Genomic DNA, 22362 nt, shown 5'->3' on the forward strand with positions numbered 1-22362 from the left:
TGTGCCGTGAGACACCGGCTGGTGTGCCGTGGGAGGGAGGCGGGCGAGTCGGGCGGCGAGAGGCGGCGGCGGCGAGGATCCGCGTCGAGCCGGGGGCGGCTCCGCGGTGGTGGTGCCGAGCGGCAGGGCAGCGCGCGCAAAAGGGAGGAGCGCGAGACAGCGGAGGAGGAGGAGGCCGGCATGTCCGGGCAGCAGCAGCAACAGCAGCAGCAGCAACTCCCGGCGACGGCTCCTCCTCCGCCCGCTATCGCCGCCACCACCACAACAGCCGCCGCCGCCTCAGCTGCCGCCGTCCCTCAGTCCCTCGCTCTGCTGCCTCCTCCCACCCCGGCAAGGGGAAGGGAAAAAACGTTCACTTTTGTGCGTCCCTCCCGGCGTGACGCTGCGCGCTGATGTCACGGGGCGGGGCTTTAATGGTGGTGTGCCGCGAGATTTTTTCCCGGTAAACAGGTGTGCCGTTGCCCAAAAACGTTTGGGAAACACTGGTCTACAAAGGTGTATAGTAAAGTGCAAAACAGAATTTCTAGGGTTGCCATATTTTGAAGAGCAAAAATGGACACATTTGATGACTTCTGCTTTTAACTATGGATTGCTATGATGACTCTACTCATGAAAAAGAGGATGTGTCCTGTAAAAAGAGGACATATGGCAAGCCTATATATCATTTCTGCTGATTCCACTTTCTGTGTCTGAAAAATACCTTTATACCTGGAGTTTCAGAAAGTCCGCCCTTTCTTAAGTGTCCTCTGTCAGATAACCCTTGGAAAAAGCAGTGCTCAAGACATTTGCATTTGAAAAGGCATTCTGGCTCTGCTCTGGCTACGGATAGGAAAATAGCATCTGAGCTGTGAACACACTCCATTTACTCTGCATGCTCCCACTGCTGGTTTGAGAAGTAGTATACACACATTAGCCACAACCCATATCTATGGGGTTGCATCTTACAACATACTGCATTTTAATGTGTTTCCCCCAAAACCAGCTTCAATCCGAACTGGTGGAGGGGGGAAGGAAAGGACCTAGGTGAGTTTGAATCTGGTAATGTATACACAGCATGTATAATTTAATGTGTTATTCTGCTGTGCAGCATACAGTAAGATACATGTGTGGCTGGACTTTTAACTCTTCGACCTCAGCTAGCCTTGAACGCAATCAAAGTCTTAAGGGGCAACTCTCTACATGTTTACTTTGAACTAAAACTCAGGGCTTATCTACACTTCTGCTTCTCACGTGCTTTCTAGGCATGAATTCGAGTGGTTTTCTGTTTATTTGGCCGCTTTCCCCAGGAAAACCTGTTCTTTAGCACTGAATCGGAGCAAACATAAATCCATGGAAAATGCAATTGTCGTTTGCTCCGATTCAGTGGCAGAGAGCGGATTCCCCTGGGGAAAAGCGGTGGGAGAAGTGAAAGTGTGGATGAGCCCCCACTGTGCACTCTTCAATGGGCTTTATTCCCAGGGAAGTCAGCATACGACTGCAGTCTTAATTATGCCTTCTGTGTGTCTCCTGATTTCTTATTTTGGCTGCCATAGGTACGAAACTGAAGATGCTTACGCCTCCCCAGACACTGATAGCTCTGCTGATCCTGCTGGCTGTTCCAAGTGCTGTGAAAACTCAGGTCAATCCAGGTAAGGGATGAAAATGCTGTTTCTCAGTATCAGGTCCACAAACTAAGAGATGTAGCCTACCTGGAAGTAAGCCCCATTGCATATAATACTGCTGAGCAGTATTGTAAATATAGTTCCTGGTGGTCATGAGTTGTACCTTTTGATGTTATTTAACACTAAATTGGGCTTATCACAGCTAACATGTTCCATGTATGATTCTTTATTAAGCTGCTTGCCCTCAGACCTCCATAAAGGTTAGCTCTCATGGCATACAAAATTAACAAGTTTGGGTCCCCTAAGAATCAAAAGAAGATTCCCTGCTGAATCCCTGCACAAAGCTCTATGAATCCAGCACCCTGTTTCTAATAGTGGCTGGGCTGATGGTTTTCATAACACTAGGAAGGCCAAAAGCAGGACATGAGGACAACAGCATCGGAAACTGGAAGGTGAGCTTCCTTCCTTGGAACACAGAACTTCCATTTAGCTGTCTTAGCCAACCTGGTAGACCTGTCCACCATGCATTTGTGTAATTGCTCTTTAAACCCATTGAAGCCACTGGCCAACACCATGTCTTGTGGCAGCTAATTCCACCCTGTTAATTATTCACCGAGAGAAAAAGTAATGTTACAAAAGGCGGGTGCCTGTCCCTCTCTCTGCCAAGAGCCCATGGGGTCCCAGGCACACACATAGGTTCAGTGTCCATTTGAAGAATACAGTACAAGGCGGAGACTGTCGTGGCTTTAAGAAATATGGTTTATTTACCTATTTACACCTTCAGTCTGCATGGAGGGAGTCCAGAACTTATAGCATAGTCCTTTCAAGAGGGGCTTGTCCCCCAGGGACAGGCTTTCAGCTCTTCTTCCTCCTCCTTTCCCCCAGCCACCCTTGCTCCCAGAGCAATTACCCTGGCAACCGTCCAAATCCCCAGTCCCTGTTCAAACCTCAAGGCAAGGGAGCAGGAGTTCTCTTGTATTGTTAATGTCCCTCAATTGCTTCCTGTTGTTCTTTGATGACCTTAGCTCAGCCACAGGAATTCCTCTGCAGCTTGGATTCTTCCAAATAAATACATAAATAAATATTGCCCCAGCCACTCTGGGTGGCTTCCAACACACATAATAATAATAATAAAACATCAAACATTAACAGTAACAATCAGTTCCTATATAAAAAGTCACAATAACTTTAAAATAAACAACTTATATCACATAAAGCAATATTCAATAATCCATTAGAATCCAATAGTAAACAGTAAAATTAAACATCAGCAAACAATAATTAAACAGTTTACACTTATCAATTACAATAAAGAATTACTAATCTATAATCAATGACAGCAAATCACAATGCATAAAATACCACAAAACGCACAAAACCATGTAAAACGGTCAAACTGAGAAACAAGGACACACAACTTATAAAATATTAAAAGCTACCCCTGAATTCCTCTCTTCCCAGATGCTTCTGCTGCTCTCAAAGTCATGGTCTGGGAAAGGCTCCCGGGGCTGGAGGGTGGGGCATGGAAAAGCCATTACCTGCAGAAAGTCTCTCTCCCCTCAGTCTCTCTCCCTTCATTTCCCAAATACTGTACAGTAATCAAAATTGCTGATCAGAAGGTCGGCGGTTCGAATCCCCGCGATGGGGTGAGCTGTTGCTCGGTCCCTGCTCCTGCCCACCTAGCAGTTCAAAAGCACACCAAAGGTACCGCTCCAGCGGGAAGGTAAACGGCGTTTCCATGCGCTGCTCTGGTTTGCCAGAAGCGGCTTAGTCCTGCTGGCCACATGACCTGGAAGCTGTATGCCGGCTCCCTCGGCCAGTAAAGTGAGATGAGCGCCACAACCCCAGAGTCGTCCATGACTGGACCTAATGGTCAGGGGTCCCTTTACCTTTACCTTTAAATCTAGAACAGCATTTTCTTTTTCCGTGTCCTGAATCTACTGCCAATCAGTTTCCTGGGCAACCCAAAAGTCTCTAGCGCAGGGGACTGGGAACCTGCAAATCTCCATTTGTAGCTGGAATACAACTCCCATCATCCCTACCCATTGGCCATGCTGGCCAGGGCTGATGAGAGCTTGAGTCTAACAACAACAGGAGGGCCACAGGCTCCCCATTTCTGGTCCAGTATTTTTAAACCACTGTTGGAAGATGTGTAGGCTGTACTGAAAGTGTCGGAATGTGTTTGGCTGCATAAGTGATTAAAAAATGCTGCACCTTCCTCATCCCGTGTAGTTGAGTTTGCTAAGAAGTAGTTTGCTGGCAGGTAATGGACAGAGCTTTGGGCTGAGGCCAGCGGTCAGACAGTAAATATTGTGGAACAAGCAGCCCTTTGAGAAGCCCTCTTGGCAGCTAAGCATGAAAAATAATGCTCAGGTAGCTCAAGGCCTGCTTGAAGCTTCTTGGCTAGTCTCTTGCAAATCAAAAGCAGCCACACATTGTAGGCACTGGTAGTTTTCCATTTCCAAACTGGGAAGAAGGTGTTGGGGAAGTGAGCTTGCAGAAGGGCTTTACTGAGCTGTCAGTCAGCTCAGTCTCTGTATCTTACCAATTAAAATGTATTTAATGTTTAACTATTCAGTTGCTGGCGCTGTGGGCTAAAGCCTCAGCGCCTAGGGCTTGCCGATCGAAAGGTCGGCAGTTCGAATCCCCGCGGCGGGGTGCGCTCCCGCTGCTCGGTCCCAGCGCCTGCCAACCTAGCAGTTCGAAAGCACCCCCGGGGGCAAGTAGATAAATAGGTACCGCTTACCAGCGGGAAGGTAAACGGCGTTCCGTGTGCGGCTCTGGCTCGCCAGAGCAGCGTTGTCACGCTGGCCACGTGACCCGGAAGTGTCTCCGGACAGCGCTGGCCCCCGGCCAATAGATGTGAGATGGGCGCACAAACCCCAGAGTCTGGCAAGACTGGCCCGTTCGGGCAGGGGTACCTTTACCTTTTTATTCAGTTGCTGTAGGGTCTGCAAGTCAGGACGTTCTCTAGTCCACATCTTGCCACGAAGGCAACACAATCTCATCATCTCCCTCTCCCACCTACAATTTGGGGGAATACTGGTGTATATTACAGAACTATTGAAAACAATGTATGAGAAGTTACTTGGATATTGCAAAGTGCTGTGTAAATGCCAAATATTATAATTCTAGATTGCAAACATATTGGTAGGGGAGCTTCCGGCAGGCAGTTCAGGAATGAATAATTGACTAGAAGTGCTTATGGGAATGCATTTCAAATGATGTTTAGAGTACTCTGTCAACTCAAGTCTACCACTGGGAAACCCAGTGAGAACTAGTGGAAAGAATTTGACAGCACTTTAGAAACTAAAAAATGGTATAAACGACAAATGTGATTTTAAAAAAATTCAAGAATTTAACTAAACAAGAGATTCAAATCAGGATTGAGATTGAAGTTAGGACATGGTATCAGTATTTGCAGAGATGTCTTTTTCAAAAGTGAGTAATTAACTCCTAATTAAGTGAGCCCTTACAGGATCTGAGACTCTCACAGTTAAACAGTCCACACATTTTAAACATATTCCTTCTCATCACTACAAAACTTTAGGATTTAATTCATGGGCCAGAGATATGCAGAAATGGACTGAAGATGCAGGGTCCACTTTAACTTCTACATATCTGATTTGATATGATTTATTATATTTCCATGCCACTTACAAACAATAAATAACAGTGACATGGCAGAACATTATAGAGTATAACAAATACAGCATAGATCATATAGAAAATTAACAAATCATCAGTGAAACAATTACAATCCATAAAACACTGTTAACAAAGCTACAATTAAACAACATGCTAAACATCACAATTAAAGCAAAAGTCATATTATATGATTAACTAATCAATACAGCATTTATTATTTATAAAACAAAATAGGAACCAAAAGATAAACTATGCACTGTTAAGTTCATACACACATTCTCCGCACCCCAATAACTCATATTCTTTCACTCTGTTCAGCTCATTACACATATACATAGTGCCCATAGCAGCAATTCCCTTCTGAAGGTTCCTTGGACTGGAAGTGGGGTACCACGGGTGAAACCCACCACCCCCTGATGGCAAACAGTCTTTCACCGCTCACAGAAGGCTGGAAGGCTCCTAGGGCTTAAAGAGCTTTGAGGAAGATAGAGCTATGTACAGCTTTTATCTGGCCATTATTGCTGCTTAGAATCATAGAATTGTAGATCTGAAGGGACCCTGAGGGTCATCTAGCCCAACCCCCTGCAGTGCAGGAATCTCAACTAAAGCATCCATGGTTCTTTCCTAATATTAAGGAACGTGCATTCAAAATCTCTGACAGGTAGCATTATGTGCCAGCTAAATTTCACGCTATATAAATTAGTACTCATAATTATAATGATAAATAGAATACTGTTTTTCTAATCTTTCTAATCTATTTTATGCTGGAGTCACTGTGGTAATAATGTGGGCTCATGGGGGGTGGAATAGATAGATAGTGTGCGGAAATTAGTAAAATAACTGGCTTGATCCTTAGAGCCAAAGCACAAGCTAAACACCCTCTCCAGCAAGGGAGAGCTCCCAGCAGAGTTTAAAAACACAATCATGTAGCACAGTGAAGCATGAAGAGTATAGGTTGTTAGACTCTTTAAATATTCTGTTTAGTCCACATACAGAGCTTCCCTCTCTACTCCTCTCTACCCCTCTCGCAGAGAACAAACCACACTATTAGTAAGTTTAAATGCTTTACTTACAAACTCCAAAGGTCAGACTCATGCATTATTCCATGCAGCAGCATGTCCAAAATATGCACATGTTTTTCATCCTTTTTATTTTCCATTCTATTTCTTGGTTTATTGTCATGGAATATTGTCTTTGTAATCTTTATTGTTTGTTTTACCAAATCTTTTCCAGGTTTTTTTAACCAACTCTTTTTAAATAAATTCTTCCAATACTTCTGTTTTGTTTTGTTTTTGTTTGTTTTCTGGTGAATATTTTGTTGGATTAAAAAAACCTGCCATTGCTGCTTTACTGACATCCCAAACCGACATCCCAAACTGCTCTCTCTCTGCAGCTGTCTGCCGCTACCCATTGGGCATGTCAGGTGGACACATCCCTGATGAGGACATTACTGCTTCTAGTCAATGGTCTGAATCCACAGCAGCTAAGTATGGAAGGTAAGAGATGAGCCTGGGTCTCTCGCAAACCCAAGACATTTGAGCCAGTCGTTCCCATGCCTCACTGGCTGTGCTTTTGCATCCTCCCCTACTCCAAAAGTGATTGGCTCCTAGGCTAAGCAGTCTGAGGGCACCCAAAAAGGTGAAACGGACTCTGCATGCATCCTCAGAAGAGCTCATGGTCTACTACTGGCACCCTTCTTGTACCAGGGCTCAGCCCCAGAACCTGATTCCAGTGCTAACGTTCAGGCATTGAACATTACCAGCAGCAATAGAGCAGAATGAAGAGGTTCCTGCTGGATTGGTCATGGTGTCCTTTGCTTAACGCTGATGTAACCAGCTGTGGCTCATGAGATGGTTTGCTGGATGCTGCCAACATCCACTGCTGAGCTCCACTGAACGGGGCATGTGAGAATGCATGAGGGCTTTTAATCCAACACTGTGTGGGTGCACAGCTACTGAAGGACTAGCCAATGCCAGCAGGGGCCATGATGCTAACAACCCCTGCTGGCCAGGCCGGCCCAAGACATTTTGGCACCTGAGGCAAGCCACAAAATGGCACCTGCCCCGTCAGGGATAAAGTGGGGAGTGAAGCTTTACATCTGGGAAAAGGAGGAGGTAAAGGTCTACATGTGATGGTGTTATGTACTGAGTGAATAGGATCCAACATGCAGCAGTCTGATTGGTCCTAGAACAATGCAGCAGTATGATTGGTCTGCAGCAGCCACCCAATCCGGCTCCAGATGGAAGTGAATCCACAACCTCATTGGCCTACAGGAGAATTCCTGAATTAGCCAATCACGTGCAGCCCATTGTGTAAATAATGTACTGTATATAAGTAGATACTTTGAGGGGACATTCATTCCTCCTCACCACTATGAGCTGAATAAAGAGCATGAAATCCACTTTCGACTCAGAGTATATTTCAGATATGTTCCTTGGAGGCCAGATCTGCTGCCTTTGTGGATCCTACCACCCGAGGCATTCGCCTCAACTTGCCTCATTTAGTTACTATGGTCTATCACCACTGATACATCCCCTCCATGAATACGCATAAGCCCCTTTTAAGCCATCTGAGCCTCGCCAAGTCTTGCAGCAGCTAACTCCATATGATCATTGATTGTGATGTAAAGAGTTCCTTGTTTTGCCTCCCCCGAGTTCTTTCATGTGAGAGGGAGTAAACCATTCTCACTATCCAAATTCTGTCCATCTGTCATAGCCAGCTTCCAGCCTATCCCTTTGTCCCAGTCAGGGCTGCCATGCTCTTGTCCTCCATTCCATCCCTGAGGTCAGCCCAACCCTCTTCCCCAGTCCTGGCTCTGCCCTGTTGCCACCCGCGTGGCACATCTATCGTGGCAAGTAGGGAAGGCACGGGTGCTGAGGTGGTGAAAGTAAGAAGCTGAATGGGAATGGAGAAACTGGACTAGTGGCCGAGAGGCCAGAGCCAGATAAGGGAGTCACAGGAAGGGGACGAATGAAAGAACCACCATGGGAAGTGATAGGCCAAGATGGACATTGACCACAAATGAGTTGGTGACGCCAGTCAGGTCCACTTTCTGCTTTTCTCTAGGCTAGGCTCAGAAGAAGGGGATGGTGCCTGGTGCCCTGAGATCCCTGTGGAACCAGATGACCTCAAGGAGTTCCTGGAGATTGATTTACATGCCCTGCACTTCATCACCCTGGTCGGGACCCAGGGCCGTCATGCAGGAGGTCACGGCAATGAATTTGCACCAATGTACAAAATTAATTACAGCCGGGATGGCACCCGCTGGATATCTTGGCGGAACAGGCATGGAAAGCAGGTAAAGCAGTAGGGAAGGGGTGAAATAATAATAATAATAATAATAATAATAATAATAATAATAATAATAATAATAGTTGTTGACTATAGAGAGTCTGTGGCAAATAAAAACCAACAGCACAGCCAGGGCTTAGCCACACCTATCTTTTGCCCCACTCTTCCAGGTCTGTGCTTCAAAGCTCTGTCTTTGGAGCAAACAGCAATTCAGACTTTCCACATATTGCTGTTTGCTCTGACTGAGCTTTAAAGAGCAGGTTTTTGCAGGAAAAGCTCTGGAGGGGGAAAAAAGTGCTCAGACATGGACTTTTGAAGTGTGGACCATGCTTGGAAAGAGCAGAGGAAAGGCAAGTGTGGAGATGCCCTCAGTAATGCTGTAGTAAGTTCTGAAGCCCAGGAGCTCATGAAGATGACCCCATAAAGGTTCCAAAAATGCAGGCAACTTTGTTGAATTATACGCATACAGACAGACGTGTGTATGCATGCCTCAAAGTGCACCACACACAAAAAAAGGTAAAGGTGAAGGACCCCTGGACAGTTAAGTCCAGTCAAAGACAACTATGGGGTTGCGGCACTCATCTTGATTTCAGGTTGAGGGAGCCAGTGTTTGTCCACAGACAGCTTTCTGGGTCATGGGGCCAGCAGGACTCAACTGCTACTGGTGCAATGAAACACTGTGACAGAAACCAGAGTGCATGGAAATGCTGTTTACCTTCTCGCCACATTTTGGTCCTCACAAATAAGTCAAGGACCAAAGAATTCCCTGAACTTGACAAGATTTCAGCTGAATTTTTATGTTACCAAGAATCCATGTTTTGGGTGAAGGTGCAGAACGTACATAAATTGCCAATGTTCTCTAAGAGAGGCCATGCTACTAAAGAGCAAATATTGCAACCAGTTTAAACACCTGATTAAACTTATAGCAGAACTGAGTTGACCTAAATAGAAAAATCTTATATATTCAGTTGCTAGAGGGCATCATCAGAATAATAACTACGGAAATTTCAAGGAGAACTGTGGTACAATTACTGTGGCTGCAACACTTCCCTGTCTACCTGCCACCCAGCAGCCTTGTTCTTGGTTATTTTATGTCCTTTCCCCCCTCAGGTGCTTGATGGAAACACCAATCCATACGATATTGTCCTCAAGGACTTGGAGCCACCCATCATTGGTCGATTCATCCGCTTTATTCCTGTGACTGACCATTCCACGAATGTCTGTCTCAGGGTGGAGCTGTATGGTTGTGTCTGGCTAGGTAAGTACAGCAATTCATTGGAACTATGACCTATCAGGGTGACTTACACTGCAGGCAAATATAATTTTTGTGGAGCAGTGAGGCTATTCTGGAAGCTTCATCACTGTGTTCCATCCAAATGTACCTTTTTGGTCCAAAGTTGAGCTCTTGTGGGAAGCAGGGGCAGTAGTTCTGCAAGGTAGAAGCAGAAGCTAACTGTGCATAGTGTCGATTGGCTAGCCTCTGTTATGTCACCAAGGATTCTTCTCCCCCCCCCCCCCTTTTGAAAATAAAACTACTAATGAACAGGTAAATCAATGTGGTGCTTTAAAAGAAAAATAACATATTTGGCTGAGCCACCATACAATGGCAGTGATCTAGACAAATGTGTTCATAATTAGTGTCTGCACCCAGCTGTTCTGGGGTTTTTCCTTTGCAACAGATGTATCCCATCCACAACATGGACAAATGGCTTGCCAGAGTCTTAAAAAGAAAAGAAAAAGTTTTCAAATTGTTATGGAACCACAGAGGCAAGTGAACAATAACAAAAAAGATCAATAACATATTGAACTCAATGCAGGGCATACAAAATCTAAAAACATTAAATAATAACACCCAGTTTAAAATAATGGCACGGGGAGAGATACCTGTACATCTGAAACAAAACTGTATGAAATAAAATCCTACCATACTGAACAGAAATGAGCAGGACCTTCCTGTGCATTAGAGACCCATGACTTAGGTTTTATTTTTTATGCAATAACTAAATTCCAGAGATTATTTTTACAATAAGGATATAGACATATATTTAAATGATTGTCACTGCTGTGCTATAGAGATGCTGGCAGCTGCCAGAACCCAAAAGTTCTTTTGGCAAAACATCTTCATGGTATCCGTTGACACATTTAGTAGGAATAACTGTGGATAAATTTGAATATGTGTTTTAATAATCTTTAATATCTCCTAATAAATTTCATCCCAGAATAAAGCAACCTGTGGGTATTCCTACCGGATATGGAGGGGAAAGTCCCTTTAGTTCCACAACCAGTTTCTTATATTAAAAAATAGTTTCGAAACTGAGCTGCTGAGATGCAAACTTGCAGAAAAACTCTCATTCACGGCTGTACTTAGCTGGATTATTGCTGTTCTTGGTCACAGATTGTGGCCATTTTTGTTCGCATTACTCTGAAATGAGAGCAGCAAAGAGGAAACTAGAGAGGGAAAGTGGGGGCAAGTGTGGAACTGGTCAGGGAAAAATGTCTCAACTGGCAGCATATTCCTTTGCACAGTGATACGTCTAATTTACTTATGTGTATCACTTTCAAATGTATAATGTTTCCTGGAACTTTAAAAATTCATAGAAATCCAGTGGTTTAGAAAAGTGTCCAGTGAAGTGCAGAAATAAGTCACAGGAAGAGGACAATTTAAGTGACAGAAAGCAAAATCTGCTGTTCCCAAACTGATTGAAGATTTAATACTTGAAAGAAAAAAGCATTCCGTTTAATTTAAAGGGCTAGAATGGGTAACTTTATGTATTTATTTTTTGTTCTTAATTTCATTTACTACTTTTTAATTGTATGATAATATTTGATTAGAACTACTTATGAATAATGTTATAGTTATAAAATAGGAAAGCAAAGATAGAATTGTCTTAAAAATGAGAAATACACTACAGCATTTCTAACGCTCATTTGAGTGTTTGAAGTGCTTGGTATCCATTATTTTGCAATCTGAAAGCAACCCTGTTTCCCCCCCCCCCTGTATATTTCCTGTACAGTATTTTTCCCTGTACATGTTGGGGGGTGGAATTACAGAGAGAGAATACACAATCACCCCTTAATAGTACGCAGAAACATGCCCCCCAATCTCTGAGCAGTGAGAGATTCCAGGGGTTCCAGGTGTTTACTCAGAGTTCATGTTTCCTTTTGGAAATGAGGAACAGTGGAGACTATGGGGTCTTCAGGATATATGGTTTATTTACACACTTAAACAACCTGAGCCTAAGATGGAGGGGCTCACAGCTTTAAAACACCAAAAGGATCTTCTTTCTTGCATAGTTGCAGCATTGGATTCAAACAGAAATTGAACATTGCTCTGACTCTCCCTGACATTTGCTCCAATTCAACGGTAAAACACGGGGTTTCCCAGGGAAAGTGCTGGAGCAAAACAACAAACAAACAAAAACAAACAACTCTGTTCAGACATTGCGCTTTAAAGCCTGGACCTGCGCCTAGAAAGCACAGCATAAAAGGAAGTCTGGATGAGGCCTTAGTTGCCAGCTCCCAGTTCCTTATTTGTACAAAGGTTTGGAACAGAGATTTATTGTGAATTTCGAAGGGGACACTCCTTCAATCATGCAGTTATACTATATGGACTAGATATTTATAACTTATTTTGAGGTGCAGGGGTATATTAACTGTAGTTCCTGATCAGGCTTACTGGTTGAGATCTGTTTCAAACTTTTGTGCAAATAAGGAGCTAGGAACTTTATCAGGGGTAAAGAAATATGTGTCAAGTTTTGTGCCGTGAGGTCCTATTTTCAACCCCTTTCCCAGACTAGTTTACACTGTTAGAAACACTGCCCTTTTTGCAGCTTAAAGGCACCACAGAGGAGCAATTAATTAGGATCACAGGAAGTACTTTCTTTAAATTAATTAATCACTGCAGTATTATCTTGTTTTATCTTCAAAGAGGTCGGAGTCCTCTTTGTACCTGAGTACAAGAGTACCTGAACTGCAGGAAGGCGTGGTTCAGAGGGCTGGAGTTTATTCCACATTTATTCTGATTTGTTTGCAGGAAAGTGTTATCCCACACTTTCAAGGGCATTTCCCCATCATTTTCCTTCCCACAAAAACTCGTTTTTAAAAAATCTCTACGCCACTTAGAAATTTTTGAAATATCACATGGTGAGTAAGTGCTTTTTTAAAAAAGCAATTTTGTTGCTCAAGCGTGCCAAATCCACTAACTGCACAACCTAAATTTGCAGGTGTGCGAATGATTCCACTTGGAAGCAGCCTAGACCTCAGCCAGTCTTTCTTCCCATTTAGCTTATCTGTTCCCAGCCTCCAGGCTCTGTGTTTGTGGACTTCTTTCCAGACCGATGTTCTGACTAGCAGCAGCAGCCGTGCAAGAGTAACCTCTGTTCCATCTCTTTACAGATGGGCTGGTTTCATACAGTGCTCCTGCAGGACAGCAGCTGGCTCTACCTGGTGGCACCGTGATTTACCTGAACGATTCAATCTATGACGGGTACAGGTGGGTTCCTGAGTATCACGCAACTGGGAAAGGGGCCTGATGGGTGGAAGGGAGAGAGGAAAGGCTTCAGCCAAGTTAATATTTCAGAGTGAAGGGAGAAGGCAGTCTCATTGATTTAAGAAACATAACAATAGTTTCAAATTTAAAGATAAATTGTGAAGAGTAACCAGTGCCTTTTTTCTAGAAAAATAGGTGCTGGTACTCACCATAAAGTTGTTACAGTAAGTGTCACACTTTTTAACAAACAAAAAAAGAGGTTCCGGTACTGCGTTCCCTTGAGTACCCCCTGGGGGAAAAAGCACAGAGTGTAACTCTTTTTTAAATATGATTTTTGGTTCTCCATCCAGTTTCTTCCTTGTGGTGCACTTTATAGTTTAAAGGGCATGTGTGCATCCAGTGCAACAAGCTGCCCCCAAGTTTTGTATCCAACCTAAACCAGTGGCAAAAACTAAGTCACAGGTGATTATTTTTCAAGAATCTGCTCTATTTTCCTGCTATTTGGGGAATTTGAACATAAGAACATGAGAACAACTCTGCTACATCAGACCAGTGGCCCATTTAGTCCACCATCCCTTTCTCACAGTTGCTCAGCCATTCAAATAGCCCTCAGAAGGTTGTCAGTAATAAAATGAGATAATATCTATAAAATTTCTGCCAGCCATCTCTTTCTGTACCTTTATACTTTCTCATGGTCACACAACAACCCAGCCAGATGGGCAGGATATATATGTATGTATGTATGTATGTATGTATGTATGTATGTATGTATAAACAAACAAACAAACAAACAAACTTATAATTATCCTCATCCTCTAAGTTCAACCAGAGACAGAATTAATGCTCATTTTTCATGTGATAAATTTCTTGTGCGATGTCTACCCATCACATTTTTGTGGAGCAAATGACCTTTCTGCAAAATTAATGGTTTCACTAGCTTTTACTATGGTATTTGAACAGGTAAACAGCAAAGCCTTCATGGCATGCAGGCCACTTTGTCTCCTGGGACTTGCCTGAATGAGTTTGGGATTCCCATGTGGACAAACTCACAAGTGACTGCATTAAAGTCCACAAGCATTTTCTAGAATGGAAGGAACTTTTCCAGTAACTTCCTTTTCTTTTTCCTGTATGGGGGACTATTTCACAAAGCAAGTTATCACATGGGAATGACCCAGCAAAGACACCATAGCTCAGGGGCAGACAACATGGGGCCCCCCCAGCATGACCAGGGATGGTGGAAGTTCTAGTAGTCCATGAGAGCTGGAGAGCAACAGGTTAGCTTCCCCTACTGTAACAAGATTTCTAGAGAACTACAAGATTCCTTCCTTGTGTAACCTGGGTCTCTTGGAACTTCCTGGAAGCCCCCTGTGCCTCACAAAAACTCTCATGATGATTTAGGGATAATCAGGGCATGTACAAAAATGCTTTACAGTGGTGCCTCGCAAGACAAAAATAATCCGTTCCGCAAGTCTCTTCGTCTAGCGGTTTTTTCGTCTTGCGAAGCAACCCTATTAGCGGCTTAGCGGATTAGCGCTATTAGCGGTTTAGCGGCTATTAAAGGCTTAGCGGATTAGCGGCTAAAAGGCTATTAGCGGCTTAGCGGCTTAGAAAAAGGGGGGAGCGAAAAAAATCGCAAGACTCGCAAGACGTTTTCGTCTTGCTAAGCAAGCCCATAGGGAAATTCGTCTTGCGAAGCGCATCGAAAAACGGAAAACCCTTTCGTCTAGCGGGTTTTTCGTCTTGCGAGGCATTCGTCTTGCGGGGCACCACTGTACATTGCATCACATGAGAGGAATTTACTGTATCAAAAACTAACATTGGACTTCCAACTGAGTTCCCAGCTGCCAATTCCACAATTTATCCATCCATTAAATGGTACACCATCTGTCTCCTTTGCCCTCCTGTTTGAGCTGGGACAATCTTGCTGATATTTAGAAGAAAAAGGTTGGGATTAACTGTGTTCTACCCCCCCTCCCCCTCTTTCAACCTGCCACTCACTAGCATGACGGAAGGACTAGGCCAGCTGACAGACGGGGTTTCAGGCCTGGATGATTTTAGCCAAACCCACGAATACCATGTATGGCCTGGTTATGACTATGTTGGCTGGCGCAATGAGAGCACCACCAACGGCTATGTGGAAATTGTCTTCGAATTTGACCGGATCAGAAACTTCACCACCATGAAGGTTAGTTGCTAAATTCAATGCGGGCTCCCATGTTTTCTTTAGACTGGCAGCAGAGTGCAATTTATAGAAGTTGTGTAGGGATCCTTTTCCTGCTGCCCAACCCCACATTTCAAACCTCAGGTCTGAAGGCTCCAGCTGGTGCAAAAAGGTTCAGCTTGACTGTTGACTGGGGCAGACCAGTGCTAACAGACAACTTGGATGCTCAAAAGCTTGAACTGGCTTCCTATGTGCTGCAGGACCAAGTTCAAGATTCTCATATTAATTTACAAGCCCCTTATCTGCTTGGGTCCAGATGCCTAATCCCTTATATCCCACCCCAATCACTGAGGTCTTGAGGGACCCAATTTTATGGGACTCACTTCCAGCTGAGGTCAGAGGTGTTGAGCTTCCAACACCTTCCAAAACCATTTTTATTCCAGTTGAAGTCTGATTTTATAGCTTTAACCTATTTTTATCTTTTCTGTATTGTATTTCTGAGACTATGGTAGTTAAGTATATATAAATGGTTTAAATAAATAAATAAACTTTTGGCCTACACACTTGAGTAACTATTATGATAAACAATTACACATGGGCCTTTGTGCTAAATATGTGAGCCAAAGTCCAAATCTCTTACCTTTAAAAAGGGGTCTGTGTATTCATTTGACCTGTGTTGATGGCAGCCATTTTGAAATCTGACATGGCACATCTGGTTGGCAGGGAAGAGTGCAGAGCCTGCCATACAAAGGGATCCAAAACTCAGACGCCATCTTTTGGGGCTGCAATCCTGTGCAAGTCATGTTACCCGTACAAGTTCTCAGCGCCCCCCAGCACTTGTTGGGGGCATGGTGCCCCAAAACATGTGTTTTGGGGCATTACACAATATTTCTGCCCTGAAAAAAGCACTTTTTCAGGGTGAAAGTGTACTGAAATCGTGTGAGCTCACAGTGGCCATTTGGGCTGCTGTCCTCTCAGAAGAAAAATCAGGATGCCCTGTTTTTTTCTGGGACAGTTGATGTGTTTAAGAGTGGTGTTATATTTTGTGCCTTGTGCAGGAAATTCAAATGTTATCTTTCCCTTCCACTAACTGATATGGGACACAATCCACTGATACCTTATTCTACTGAAATTGATGAGAGCTTGGGTCGATTAAGAGCAACGGTTTCAAGCTGCATCCCATTCATTCCCGAGGGGCCTGTGCAGGAGAAATCAGGAGAGAAGAGCCTGGCTTTGCCTAGCACCTCAAGGGTGCAACCTGATGAATAGAATGGGTGGAACAAGTGGCAAAACAGACAGGAAGAAAATAGTATGTGCGCGCGCACACACTGTGATTCTGGACCTCAGTCCTGAAATGCTGCTGCTTCCCCAGAGACCCTAAGAAGACTAAAATTCTTGTAAAGAAGCTGGTAAAATGCGGTCTTGACTATGCTACCACTCAGTGGATTTGTAACTGGCTGACTGACCGAACCCAAAGGGTGCTCATCAATGGTTCCTCTTCATCCTGGAGAAGAGTGACTAGTGGGGTGCCACAGGGTTCTGTCTTGGGCCCAGTCTTATTCAAGATCTTTATCAACAACTTGGATGATGGACTCAAGGGCATCCTGATCAAATTTGCAGATGACACCAAACTGGGAGGGGTGGCTAACACCCCAGAGGACAGGATCACACTTCAAAACGACCTTGACAGATTAGAGAACTGGGCCAAAACAAACAAGATGAATTTTAACAGGGAGAAATGTAAAGTATTGCACTTGGGCAAAAAAAATGAGAGGCACAAATACAAGATGGGGGACACCTGGCTTGAGAGCAGTCATGTGAAAAGGATCTAGGATCCTTGTTGACCACAAACTTGACATGAGCCAACAGTGTGACGCGGCAGCTAAAAAAGCCAATGCAATTCTCGGCTGCATCAATAGGAGTATAGCATCTAGATCAAGGGAAGTAATAGTGCCACTGTATTCTGCTCTGGTCAGACCTCACCTGGAGTACTGTGTCCAGTTCTGGGCACCACAGTTCAAGAAGGACACTGACAAACTGGAACGTGTCCAGAGGAGGGCAACCAAAATGGTCAAAGGCCTGGAAACGATCCCTTATGAGGAACAGCTAAGGGAGCTGGGCATGTTTAGCCTGGAGAAGAGGAGGTTAAGGGGTGATATGATAGCCATGTTCAAATATATAAAAGGATGTTACATAGAGGAGGGAGAAAGGTTGTTTTCTGCTGCTCCAGAGAAGCGGACACGGAGCAATGGATCCAAACTACAAGAAAGAAGATTCCACCTAAACATTAGGAAGAACTTCCTGACAGTAAGAGCTGTTTGACAGTGGAATTTGCTGCCAAGGAGTGTGGTGGAGTCTCCTACTTTGGAGGTCTTGAAGCAGAGGCTTGACAACCATATGTCAGGAGTGCTCTGATGGTGTTTCCTGCTTGGCAGGGGGTTGGACTCGATGGCCCTTGTGGTCTATTCCAACTCTATGATTCTATGATTCTAAAATCCTGAAATTTTGTCATACACTAGGATCTGGCAACCAATGGTGTCAGGACAAGAGTCCAGAACAAAATTCTGTAAAAGCACAACCAATTAATTGCTGAAGGAGGCATCTTATAGCTTGATTACTCAAAGGGAAGTTGCACTGAGCTCAGTGAAGCTCCCAAATATATGTGCATAGGAGCAAAAGCTTCATGTGGCAGCCTTGCATGCAGTTACAGTGGAAGAGTATTATTACTTATTTATTTCATGACATTTATATAACACTTGATTGCTTCTCCTGTTAATTTTCTATGTTTCACTCTACTGTTTAAAGTAGCAGGGCTTTCAAAAAATGTGGCAACCTTGGAACATTTCATAGTCTTTGGGTGGGATCACGTCACCTCATGCTCACCCATCTCATGTCTCCATTACACAGGTTCACTGCAACAATATGTTTGCCAAGGGAGTGAAGATTTTCAAGGAGGTGCAGTGCCACTTCCGCTCTGATGCAAATGAGTGGGAGCCTAACGCCATCTCCTCAGTGCTGGTGTTAGATGATGTGAACCCCAGTGCCCGCTTTGTCACAGTGCCCCTTCTCCATCACATGGCTAGTGCCATCAAATGCCAGTTCTACTTTGCGGACACCTGGATGATGTTCAGTGAGATCACCTTCCAGTCAGGTATGACACAGGGATGGGTGATGGAACTGTGTGTGTTTATGTGTAAGTGAGAGATATTTTGGGAGGGAGCCAGGAATCCTTGTTCATCACTAGAAGGCCTGATGTGCTGGGAAAGTAGGTTTCATTGTCTCATATGTCTGGACACAGCATAGGCTGATGAACTGTATTTGTCATAATGATATACAAGATATGTGGATCTGTACAACACAGAAGACCTGCTCTGTACATGCAGCAAAATTGGTTCAGTGAACAGGATTGTGCCCTAGCCACTCCTGCCTCATAAGCCATGTAGGCATTCGCTCTAATGTCTAAAGTGTGCATAGGTGCATATACTTCATTGCACATAGATGTGACTAAGGCCAGGTCTATTTTTCCCAGGGAAGGATGCAGTTGATGGACCAGAAAGTCAGTTAGGAGTTCCTTTTACTAATTTGTAAACAGTGGCCTTTCCTGGAGAAGTCAGACTTAGACATGCTTATTCCTGTTCTTGTTACTGCCAGGTTGGACTACTTTAATTCACTTTACATGGGATTGCCCTTGGAGTCCAGAAACTGCTGCTGCCAGGTTGTTATCAGGAGCTGGGCAGACACAGCTGATTGTGCCATGGGTTGCCAGCTAGTTTCTAGACTCAGTTCAAACTGTGAGAGCCTTCAGGTATCACTGCCTGTCCCTTGGGCATCTTCCTAGGCTACAGCCTTTATTGGCCTTGCTCTGTCCCACCTCACCGGGTGTGTTTTTGCATGGCCAGAATGTGTCCGTCCCTGAATTGTGATAATCTCTTCCTTGCCTTTGTGTGGTAAGTTGGGTTCAAGCCATACAAAATTTGGAGGTTTCTACACCCACCCACACCCCTCTCCAGCCAAGCGAAAGTCACATTTCTGCTCCTGTTGTTGCCTTTGGCTGTGCCTGCCACTGAGGGAATATGGCTGCTGGGCTGAAAAGGGCCCCCTGTGGTTTAGACCTTTAAAAAGCCCTAAGCAGCCTGGGACCGCAGGGTATCTACCTTCTTCCCATAGGAGGCTGGTCACAGAGCGAACTCCTAGAGGCTGAGGTCCCTTCAGACCCACCACATTTGAGGGGACTGCCCCCCAAGTTGATGGGCTTTGCCATTCAAATGGTGCACATGTGCTGCATATTGTGATCATCTATGTGGGGCAGGGCTTACTTTCCCCCTCCCCCATATTTTATTCAAGTTGGCACCCCTGAGCCTGGTCTAAACTTTGCTTAGTCTCTGAGGCCTATCCTCTTGCCCTCTCACACTTTCCCTCCCATGTCTTCTTGCCCTGTTTTCAATTTGGCCCAGGGCTGGGTGTTCCCACTTGTGATTCTTGCCTCAGATTTTATCCCTGAAACTCCATGTTTTCCTGTTCAATAGTCTGCTTCTTGTGTTCTCCCCAACTTCAGCTCTGCCCACCTTCGGCAGTCAGTTAATCAGGGAACCAGATAATCAGGGAACCAGATGCTCAGAAGCTGGATAATCAGACAGTCATTTGACATACAAAAGAAGTGGGGACCCTTCCAATAAATATCATTTTATCACAAGTTTCACATGAGCAGTAAACAGGGGAAAGTAAAATAAACAAATAAAACATTCTGAGAAAACCGGAAGTGCTTCTCAAAGCTGAAGAGACAACTGGGGAAATTACCCTGCAGGGCTAGGGGAAAGGAGGAGAGGGGGGGGAGCAGCCTCTCCCCTACACATGAAGCACATGAAATCCGATTCAGGAGCTATGTTAGGACTGGTTCAGAAGAGGGACACATTTTTATTCAGGTTTGCTGCAGACTGGCATTTGCTCCAGTTCAACAGTAACCAGTAGGTTTTCCTGGGGAAAGTGGTGGGACACAAACCCTATTGAACCTGTGATACTAGATCAGTAGGAATCACAGGTCAAACAAAAGTGTGGATGGGCCACTGACAGGAGTTTAGCTGGTTGGCCAAGGGAAACCGCCTTTTCCATAACCAAACCTAATGTTTTAATCACTGTTTGTGTGACTAGAGGAGCAAAGAGGCTGTGTGCACGGCCATTAGGGGCTTTCGCATCTTTCTTCATTAAGCCAAGGTACGATAAGTGAAACCAGCTCAGTGTCTTGAGAAGCACCTATAATCTGATTTTCCACATTTAAAAATGAAAGTTTCAAACAACCACTGTGTCTGCTGGTGCTGTTGTTTAAGTCTGGATCCCCCCCCCTTCTCTTTATTAGATGCAGCCATGTACAATAATTCTGGAGCCCTTCCTGATTCTTCAGTGACTCCTACTACTTATGGTATGTGTGAAGCTAGTTTAGAATGTGGACCATAAAGTGATCTACCTGGAATATTGTGGATGAGCTAGCTGTGGAACAATTCTAACTTGGCACCAGGGAGACGCAGAGTAGCAGGTTTGCACTGTGGTGGAGGGGTGGGGGTGAGACCCTTACTTTCATTTTGCTACTCCTGCTCCAAGATGTCATAGCTGAGGGACCCAAAGATAGGTCCACTTGGGAGATCCTTCACCATTAGATGATGATGATGATTTATTTGTATCCTGCCAATCAGACTGGGTGGCACCAGTTACTCTGGGCGGCTTCCAATATATATAAAAACATAAAACAATAAACATTAAAAAGCTTCCCTATACAGGACTGCCTTCAAGTGTTTTCTAAAGTTTATATAGTTACTTATCTCCTTGACATCTGTTGGGAGGGAGTTCTACAGGGTGGGCGCCACTACCGAGAAGGCTTTCTGGACACGGCCCAGGAGAAAGGAGCAGAACTGCTGTATAACAGTGCCCTCAGCTCCCAACCTCTTTCCAGCCAAGAGGATATCATGGTCAATGGTATCAAAAGCTGCTGGAAGATCCAGCAAAACCAGGAAACAGCTTTCACCTCTGTCCCTAGCCCGCCAGAGCTAGGGACTACGAGACCGAGGCAGTTTCAGGCTTATGAAGGGGCCTGAATTCCAACTGGAAAGGGACCAAATGACCCGCATCCTCCAGATATGCCTGGAATTGTTCAGCGACCACCTGCTCAATCACCTTGTCCAAGAATGGAAGATTGGATAGATCCAAGACCACTGGCAGCCTTCCCTGAAATACCTTATTTCAGGCCTTTTTCCTTCTACCAGAAGGGACAGCTGTAGCTTTCCACCCTCTTGATTGCAGCTGGACCTCCCGTCATAATGAAGACCAGTGGCATTCTTCAGCAGAGGGGAACCTATGTGCCGTCTTGAGCCCACTCACTCAATACTGGAAGGGGCTAGAACTGCACTCTTAGTTATTCAGGCTGCTGTTCTCAGTGTGAATAGAGGCGGTATTTGAAAAGACACCAGGGATAATTCTGATGGAGTGGGGAGGTATGAAACCTAGGGCAAAAGATGGCAGCTTGCAATATGCCATATGAAAGTCTTTTTAATTTTCATAAATTCACCTAAAGCTCACATTTTATGGTTGTATTCTGACAGATCCAACCCTCAAAGTGGATGATAGTAATACTCGCATCTTGATTGGCTGCCTAGTGGCCATCATTTTCATCCTGGTGGCCATCATTGTAATCATACTCTGGAGACAGTTTTGGCAGAAGATGTTGGAAAAGGTAAGCCTGCAGACAGATACAGTGCACGTCTGCATTAGAAACTTAATTGCCAAAGTGAATAAGTTACTTCCTCAGGATTAAGCATGACACATGCAAGTAAGCATAGAAGTGTGTAGGAAATGTGAGTTTAGTATCAAGATTTGAAGCAACCCATTCAAGATCCTTTCATAACTGAATAACTGAACTATTCAGTTATTTCATAACTGTTGAGGAAACCTACTTGTGCCCTTAAGCTGTTTCCTACTCACAAGGGGTAAAATCCAAGGACCCCATCTCTTTCTCCCTCCCTTGTTCTACGCTTCTTAACTTAAAAGAATGTTAGTCTGGAAAAGCTCTGTACATCTTAAAACCTTGCTTGCGCTTGCACCAATGAATATGATTGAACAGGGATGTTAATGTCAGTTCATAAAGCCAGTCTCTCCCTGTTCTGCCTGTTGTACAGTAAAGATGA

General features: G+C 44.4%; 1 protein-coding gene across 3 annotated transcripts in view; it reads left to right on the forward strand.

The window, feature by feature from the left end:
* The window catches only part of DDR2 (discoidin domain receptor tyrosine kinase 2), a 59264-nt gene that overhangs the window by 18273 nt on the left and 18629 nt on the right, over nt 1-22362 (forward strand). For all 3 annotated transcript variants that reach the window (XM_082229062.1, XM_082229060.1, XM_082229061.1), the window contains exons 2-10: nt 1533-1628; nt 6643-6745; nt 8316-8547; nt 9651-9798; nt 12936-13032; nt 15031-15214; nt 18098-18341; nt 20544-20606; nt 21781-21911. In XM_082229062.1, coding sequence (XP_082085188.1) covers nt 1547-1628; nt 6643-6745; nt 8316-8547; nt 9651-9798; nt 12936-13032; nt 15031-15214; nt 18098-18341; nt 20544-20606; nt 21781-21911 — 1284 coding nt within the window. In that variant the 5' untranslated portion in view covers nt 1533-1546. The remainder of the gene's footprint in view (nt 1-1532; nt 1629-6642; nt 6746-8315; nt 8548-9650; nt 9799-12935; nt 13033-15030; nt 15215-18097; nt 18342-20543; nt 20607-21780; nt 21912-22362) is intronic.

The sequence above is a fragment of the Podarcis vaucheri genome (genome assembly GCF_965113315.1).
Source record: "Podarcis vaucheri genome assembly, chromosome: 6".
Taxonomy (NCBI): Eukaryota; Metazoa; Chordata; class Lepidosauria; order Squamata; family Lacertidae; genus Podarcis; species Podarcis vaucheri.